This window comes from Formica exsecta, unplaced genomic scaffold (assembly GCF_003651465.1).
Source record: "Formica exsecta isolate Colony F162 unplaced genomic scaffold, ASM365146v1 scaffold82, whole genome shotgun sequence".
Classification (NCBI taxonomy): Eukaryota; Metazoa; Arthropoda; class Insecta; order Hymenoptera; family Formicidae; genus Formica; species Formica exsecta.
This window is the reverse complement of record NW_021853592.1, coordinates 1443179-1452334: the sequence shown is the minus strand read 5'-3', so window position 1 is coordinate 1452334 and position 9156 is coordinate 1443179. Positions and strand designations below refer to the sequence as shown.

At 29.8% G+C, this 9156-nt stretch overlaps 1 protein-coding gene across 8 annotated transcripts in view; it reads right to left on the bottom strand.

The window, feature by feature from the left end:
• Positions 1 to 9156, bottom strand: part of LOC115244459 (F-BAR domain only protein 2) — a 23716-nt gene that overhangs the window by 11796 nt on the left and 2764 nt on the right. For 2 of the 8 annotated variants that reach the window (XM_029822110.1, XM_029822108.1), the window contains exons 2-7: positions 7938 to 8243; positions 7304 to 7561; positions 7012 to 7207; positions 6600 to 6938; positions 5466 to 5582; positions 1724 to 1823 (exon numbers count right to left, since the gene is read on the bottom strand). In XM_029822110.1, the coding sequence (XP_029677970.1) occupies positions 1724 to 1823; positions 5466 to 5582; positions 6600 to 6938; positions 7012 to 7207; positions 7304 to 7561; positions 7938 to 8243 (1316 nt within the window). The remainder of the gene's footprint in view (positions 1 to 1723; positions 1824 to 5465; positions 5583 to 6599; positions 6939 to 7011; positions 7208 to 7303; positions 7562 to 7937; positions 8244 to 9156) is intronic. The other 6 variants (XM_029822109.1, XM_029822112.1, XM_029822111.1 and 3 more) reach the window with 6 other exon arrangements.

Here is a 9156-nt window from a genome sequence, read left to right as displayed (position 1 = left end):
CCAGACTTACTATTCGAGATTTTATTAATCTACATATCCAATAACAAAAATATATATCATTGTAAGAAATAAAATTAAAGATAGGATCGCTTTATCCTTGCCATCAGGATCTATGAATATACAATCCACTGACGACTACTGATTATTTCTACCGTTTAAAACAAACGGGGCAATGACTATTATCTCTCTCTTATTTATACATTAATCAGCAGAGAAGCTCATCAATTATACAACGACGATATAACAACGTTATAGTTGTTGACAGTTGGATGATTTGAGTTATAGTGAAATAAGTATCGGAAAACACATCAGAGATCGATCCAATTTACATGTGAAATAAACGGATTATACTATATAATTTCTCTAACAATGTTATATAGACTTTTTATTATTAATAATAATAATCCTATTTCGTTAGAAGTAAAGGGACACACGAAACTGACGGTGGACCCTCGATAAGAGAAAGGGGGAGTTTAAACGTTAAATCAGCGATTTAAATATCAAATAAGCCGCACAACGAAGTGTTTCTTGAATATTTTTATCAATAACATGCTTTTCATGTACTTCCCAATACACACAAAAAACGCGCTGAAAATCTTCTATTGCAACACAATATGTGTAAATTACTCAATTAACACCTCATTATATAAGAATGTATTTTTTTCTTCCCCAAACTTGTAACACTCCCGCGGTAAAGAAACAATTACTTTTATATCTATCACGAGCAAGCGTATTTTATCAATGACACATTTGTCATTTACGATCCGCTAGATCTTTGTCGCGCGTTTTAAAAGCGCAACGATATTGATCGCAATCGTATACTTTATTCTTAATCGAATAGCTTGTGTTATGCTAAACATCTCGAAAGAAGTTTCTACGGATGTGTGTATCTTTCAATTAGATATTATTAAAAAATTACTAAACACATTCGGACTGTAAGTATATTTTGCCTGCGATACAATGCAAAAGCAAACGCGATACACGACACAGTTTCACACAATTCTATTTATCGAGAAAAATACAAAATGAGAAAAATTTAAAAAAAAAAGAAAAAAAAGAAAGCTTGTGCTATTTCTTGTTGATATAATCAATTTGCAATTATTTTTTTTTTTTTTATAAAAAGGATAAATAATAGATAATGCAAATACATTTGTTCGCAATTTGTGCTTCATATAGTGAAAATACAGTTTTCTTAATCTACGTATATTTATTGCTATTAAAAAGCATTTATAATATATTAAAGACATAAGAGACAAGCTGTAACACAAAAATATATTTCCCGTATCGATTTTACTTTTTTTATGGTAGAGCTTTACTTAGCAAATAAGATTTTCGTTTCAATATCGATCCGTTTTACGGAGCCTTTATTGTAATGTAAGCAGATTTGCGACATGATAAATTACAAAAATATAATAATTAATTACGTACAGAAATTTTGGAGAAATTATCAACAAGAATTATCCATTCTAAAACTTATATGTTACACAATTTTTTTTACTATTTCGCAAAAACTCTTCGAGCATTTTCAACACACGACAAAACATTCGTTTATGAGTAAATATAAAAATAAATATATATATATATATATATATATATATATATATATATATATATATATATATATATATTAAAGAGGATAGATGTGTTTGTGTGCGCGATACTTTATGCTGGTTGTGAAACTGACTCTATGTGCACTAGGTCTGCTGTGCATGCATATACTGACAGGTCAGACTTTTCTTCTTTGTTGCTGCTTGTTTCTACGAGATCCTTCTTCTTCTTTGCCTTCTTTTCCTTTCGTTTTTCTCTCCTACTGCGAAGAAACCCTGTTGGTCGTGGATACCCCAAATGTAGATAATAGGACGGACTGCAGTGTACATACTAGCTTTAATTTAAATTACTATTATAGCTACACCAAACTATGGATTCACCTCTATCTGTGGGACTAACATATCAAATTCTTTGAATTTAATACAGTTAAACATCTATGCTTATAGATAAATTCTAAAATCTTTTTTTAATTGTATTTTCCATTGCATAAATATAATTTTATACAAAGGAAAATATGACATTTTTTATGATTTGGCACTATTACCTCAAAGTATAACAGAAAATTCATTCTGGGAAAAGAAACATCCTTATAGAATGTTTATGATATTTTTGCTAACACTATATCTTGCAACTAAACTATATATAAAAAAAAAAATCAGAAAAAAACAAAGCAAAAAAAAAATTAAAATTGCATTACTAAGTTTGTATGAATATACAGCGTGTAGTTCAAATGTTAATACAAACAATTGCTTGTATAAAAACGTTATTTGTATAAAAAATATATGAATTATTATTTTGTTTAAACATTATTAACATTTTAACTAATACACGCAATACACGCTGTATATTTATAATCTAATGAGAGATGAAGATTAATTTACTTTCCAAGTGTTCGAAACATAGCGTCACAAGATCAAATAGCATCTAATACAAAACAATCGATATATATCGTATCAATAACTAGCATATGCATTCTTAACTAAATAACTAACTTTGACATTCTCTAACAATGCTGACATAAGTTTTGTTATAAATATCAATTTGTCGTACACATATTGGAATAAGGATAAAGTTAATTTTAATTTTAAAGAATGCATATTAAAGTACAAAATTAAAATTTATGTTGTTTATAGAATAAGATTTATATTAATTGTGAAAAAAATATTTTCAAATTTCATCTTTCGAGAAAAAACGCATATCAGCATTTTACGAAACGACAACTAACATAAATTAATATCTACATCAAACGGAAAGATGTAGATAAGAGAGTAAAGTATATAGAAAACATAAAATTCAATAGAATAGAACACGTCACGTTAGTAGAAATATGAAGATACCCCACGCACCACCACCATCAAAAGTCCTACTGGTATCTGCATCTCGCCTACTCTCTTCTTAAATTGTTTTTCTAACAATTACCAAACCTATACTGACATTGTAAAATCGCAGTTTGCTTTGCACGCTCTTCTTCTCGCGCGTCTCTTTGAAAGATAGTATACACAGAGAGATATATCTTTCTGCAAGCAAATATAACGTTACTATGCATGCACAAACATAATCTCAAACATTAAACGAACAAACGTTTAAGAGAATAATCGAGAGAGAGAGAAAGATAGGGATATATATGTGTAAATATATATTCGAAAATAACTAATCTATCTATTGAGAGAGCTATTAACATGAATGCTACAAAAATAATTATCATCGATACAAAAATATACTTCAGGATAGTAGTTGCTTGCAGAATCACGTTTCGCTATCAAAAAAGAAAAGAAGAAATTTCTACACTTGGAAAATAAACATAAGATGTATATATGTAAACGTGAGCCATGCAAATTACGAATTTTACAAAAACGGCTCACCTAAGGCCCCATCAGTAGCCAACCCCACACTTGTAATTCAACATTATTCAAGTCCAACTCCCTTTAGAATTTAAATATATTTATTTATTTTTTATCTCGTCGCATTGTCATTAGAACAGATTTTAAAAACATGTAGAATTTTATGCTTTGTGTGATTCATTTAATTGTAAAGTTATTCAGGACGTGTCAGTAACAGTATATGTTAGCATCTTTGGATCACTCATGACATGTAAAAATCATATATGAATGGTTGTAAGTCTCATGATTATATATTTCGCTCACCGTTCACATTTTAGTTTATGATTGATGAATCGGAATAAACGTAGGGAAAAACAAAAGTGATAACCATGTTGTGAACACACCTACTGAAATCTACGGTATTTATATAAATAAAACGATACGTTTATTTTTAATTTTGAGTCTCTTCCGAGTAGATTATATTTGAAAATATTCAAAATCTATATTTGAAGTTTTTCTAATAGTTTTCTAGACGATTTGACTGCGTAGGTATATGAATCTTATGTATTTTCCTATCACGCTTGTATAAAACAGTTGATGTAAATTGTATATCGCTATAATTAAATAACATATATTCACACAGACGATTGTTAGAAAAACAATTTATATGTGAAACTTCATGGAAGTATAAAAATAATTGCTCATTAGACTCCTAATATACTTCTAGTGCTAGAAATATGTCTATGTTTTGTGCACAAGCGTCTTTTTAATGTTAGTAAAATACAAACAAAAAATATGTTTCTTCCTTTAATCTAAAAAACCGTGGCAATCCTAAATTCATTTTTAAATATAGAAATAAAGTGAAGAAATATATATTCTACATGTACCTTACAGATAAAAAGCAGCAATTAATGTTATGTGAAAGTATGTATAATTAATTTGATCGATTTTAACAAAAAATACATTTGGATATATAACATTAATCTGAAGCAATTAAACAAGAAAAAGAAAATTAGTATACATACACTGATGTTCTAAAAGAGTGCAGAGTGGAGGAACCATAATACGCGCAACCACTGTAAGTCAGCAGGTATAGTTTACTTAATGGTATTATATAAGTCTTGTTCTGACTTAAAATATACTAGATATTGAAAAAGAAGTGATGTATCACTGTCACCGAGCACCGTAAAGAGAGAACAACCGATAGAGAAAAATTATAGATAAAGATTTGCATAGAGGATGCTCGAATATAAAAGAATATATATAAGATTGGTCATATCACATTATAAGTTACGAGAAAAGATATCTTAATATTTAAATAGAACGGAATAAGTTTAAATATCTGGAATATATATTTTTAGGATAAATATTTTTATATACGTTCAGAAAGTAATAATTGACCATTCATATTTTAACTAATATATATATAGAAAATGGATTATTAATAATTTGAACAATATAGTTTAGCTATTATAATTTGGATAAAAAAAAGATTAAAAACGTGACATTATTATAAAAATAAATATAAAATTTAATGCAGTTATTTTTTTCTCGCGTCTTATACTTTTAAAATATCTTTAACAAGAGGAAAGAAGAAAAAATAAATAGAAATTGCACGAAAGTACGATATTTGTTAATTATATCGTATATATTAGCAAAAATCGAGTACGGAGTTTGTTACTAGATATTGAAAAAGAAGTGATGTATCACTGTCACCGAGCACCGTAAAGAGAGAACAACCGATAGAGAAAAATTATAGATAAAGATTTGCATAGAGGATGCTCGAATATAAAAGAATATATATAAGATTGGTCATATCACATTATAAGTTACGAGAAAAGATATCTTAATATTTAAATAGAACGGAATAAGTTTAAATATCTGGAATATATATTTTTAGGATAAATATTTTTATATACGTTCAGAAAGTAATAATTGACCATTCATATTTTAACTAATATATATATAGAAAATGGATTATTAATAATTTGAACAATATAGTTTAGCTATTATTTTCTAAAGCTTGTTGTATTCTAACAACAATGAGAGGAAGTATGGTAAAGGGGGTACAGGAGTAATCATAATGTAAACTGTTACATTTAGATCCTCTGAGAGGGTTCCTGGAGATGCTGGGAGGTGGAACAGCAGGAGGCAGGTTGTTCCCTTGAGGGGTGGCAGGTGCCGAACCAGACGACCCTGCTTGCCTCTGTTTTTCTGAAACAACACTCATCGTCCTCACATCTTTGAATACTGTCCCGCTAATTGGCCGCTCATTTTTCTCTCCATGTTGCACTATTATGTACATTAGTTGCACGGATTGGAATTTAAATGATCTTTGCAATGGCATAAGAGCGTTTCAGAAGAATAAGAAAAGCTTTAAATAACCACATATAATACTATTCGTTGGAATGTATGACCATAGCAATACTCGATACAGAAAAGTGATATTATTATGCGCCCAAATATATAAAATTGTTAAAAAAAATAAAGAACATATTTAATAAATTTTTCGCTTGCACACATGATAATTGACTATACAAACAAATTAATTTTTTGCTTTGTTTATCTGCTTATTTCCCCCACGAGTGAAATAAATAAAATCTATATATCAAACACATATATATAAGAGTATATATATAATTAGTAATCAAATTAAAATTAATACTAGAAACCCCCTGGAACACAGTGGTGGTTCTATATGCCCTCCTCCACCTAATGTTAGATCGTTATGTATAAGCAAATATAACACAACAACCACATAAGCATAAACAAATCGATAAAATTGTAATATATTGGAATTGATATATCTGTGATCGAGTGCTGCGATTCAATTGCGCAAGTGTATAATGAGTGGTTTTAACGCGATACAATATTAATAATATAAAATTAAAAACGGCAGAACAAAAGCCTACTCAGACATATACAATATTATGATATCGCTCAAAAATCGTACAAATATTTATATAATATGATAACAGAATAAATTTTGTCAGAAATGATCAAGGGTACGTTGGATTTTCGTGTAACTATATGAAGATTACGTGAGACTGTGTATCGATAAAACAAAAAAAAAAAAAACACAAGTGGCAAAAAAAATTTTTGCTTAAGATGTAGCACGTCATTGCATCAAGCCAAGGTAGGTTGAAATTATACAGTTGGAATAACAAAATTTTGAAAAAATCTACATAAGTTTTATGAAAAAGAGAAAGAGAGAGAGAGAGAGAAACCTACCCTGGGAGTTGGACATGAACAGGTTGAGTAGCGAGGTAGTACGGCGGGAAGCCTTGGTGGCTTGTACATGTGACAGTTCTCTATCCTTTTCCTTCTGTCTTTCTTTTTCTCTATCCTTTTCTAGTACCACCCTCCCGCTTTCCCCGTCCAGTACCCTCAACGTACCACCCACCCTTTTTAATCCCTGATCTCTCTTTGAACTATGACTGTTACCGGCTACGCCTGTTTCGCCGTTGGTGCCCTTTGACGTTTCCTTAGGTGTCTCTACGCCGCCTTCGGACTGAGAGTGGCTGGTCATTTCGGCTAAATTTGTCATGACCTCTTCGTACTCGATCACACCTGATTTATAGGCATACCATGCGTGAATACAAGAAACGCAAAAAAGTTTTCTGGAGATACTCAATTTTTTTACCTGGCTTCTCAAAACCCGTGTATTTACCCTGAACGAATTGCTCTAATAATTTCTCCACTGTCATATCGACACATTGCCGTTTGAAATCAATATGCACTTGCCCGACTTGCTCGTGATTAGTTTGCAAAACATCGGCGTATGTATTTAAAAATTCTTTCATGTGCTTCAGATGCATCTCCTCAACATCTTGAAATCGCTTAATAACAAAAGATTAATATACTTTATTAATTGTCTCTATGTGCAATATTCTCATGAAATTCTAATTTTTAACAATTTAATCCAAAATTAGTACCCTGCAAGCTTGAGTCATTTTTGTTTCAAAGTCGTTCCGTATGATAGTATACTTATCCACTAGTGCCTTGTAATCGTCCTGGGCCTTTTTAAACTTAACTTCCGCCTTCTCTAATTCTCTCTGACTGGCATTGTCCTTTTTTAACTTTTCCAATTCCAGACCTTTTTGTAAACACATATCTTTCGCTTTATGCAATGTCACTGTAATACTCTGTATACTCTGTACAACTTCTAAAGTAGAAGATTCTTCTTCTTTCACCTAAATATTTAGATAGCACATGTTATTTTATATTTAAACTAATTCAATTTTAAATTAATGTAAATTTTATTGATATGCAAGTACAATTAGTTATGGATGTGCACACTGTGATAAATACGATCTTTTCATATCATTAAACTACAGCCGATTTAATTGCTTGATGACGAGAACCTACTGATTCGACTGTGGGCGGATACTGTGATAATGTACAGGATATATATAAAATATTCTCTACAGCAAAATATAATAATTGTAAAAGATAATGTATCTTACTTTACGAGGCCGTAAATAAATGAGAAAAATCGTGCTTATAATTTCATTTAAAAAGAAAAATGACCAATATATAAAATAAATAGGAGAAGATATAATTACGTACAGCCTTATGCTTCTTATGTAGTTCATCCGCGTATTTTGATACATCTTTTATAAGTTCGGTTACCCGCTGGGCCATCTGCAAGTGCAAAACAGCGAGTTTCTCAGCGGCACCTCTCAGAGCAGCCCATACAGGTGCAAACGTTCCTTGCGTGCTATTGCTTGCCTGTTTCGCTACCTTACTAAGGAGCTTATAATTATTCTCTTCTATAGCTGATTTCTCACGCAAAAATTCAGCCAATTCCTTGCTGGCGATTACACCATGCTTCATATTATGATATAAAACGTCGAATCCATTATTCTTTTCGCCCTTGAATAGTAATAAAAGAAATTTTTCAGTATTGCTTTCAATTAAATGCTAAAGAATGATGAATAAAAAAGAAATCTAAGGTTTCTATATATACCTAAAAAATATAATGTAAATTATACATAATCTTATATTTTTTTAGTTACTGATGAATACAATGGTAGAATTTTTATCTATCTAATCCTTCGCGAGACAGTGTGAGACATACGTCCCATCTCTTCCACCTCGTTTCTAATTAATATACTCATAATTATAAATAACTAAACATGAAAAAAGGTACTTTTGTCGAATTAATTCGGCTGCTCGTAAAGTAATAAAGTTAGAAAGAATTGGAAGAATCTTAAATTTTCTCTACCAGAAATTGTGCGTAAGTTTATGTTAATTATAAAGCTCTTAAAAGAATAATGGACTTCGATACCACTTTGAAAGTTTCACCAAAAAGAAATATTTTTATAAGAAATTTCGACATTTAAATTCAATACCTGTTTTTAATAAATATTCAAATAATATATTTAATGTCAGAGCCTTTTTTATCTTCTGATGACAATGAATAAATTTATGAACACGCTATACTATATCTATAATAGAAAATAGTATACATAATAAAGCTCCGGCAAAGGCATGCTTTGAAAAGCCTAATGGGTCATTAATAAAACTTTCATGCTGGAGGAGAATTAATACTAGCTATTTTAAAACGCCATTATTAACTATTTTAACATTCTTATAACTAAATAATGTATGCAAATGCACATCTGGCAGGACTTATAAGATTCTTTCAATAAAAGAATAAATTATCACTATTAATTTTTATCTGTCACATTAATTTTTAGCATTGATAAAATGTTTAATTTTGTTTTTCTTAGCAAAAAAAAAATAAATTATAATACAAATAATAATAATTAAATAATTAAATCAA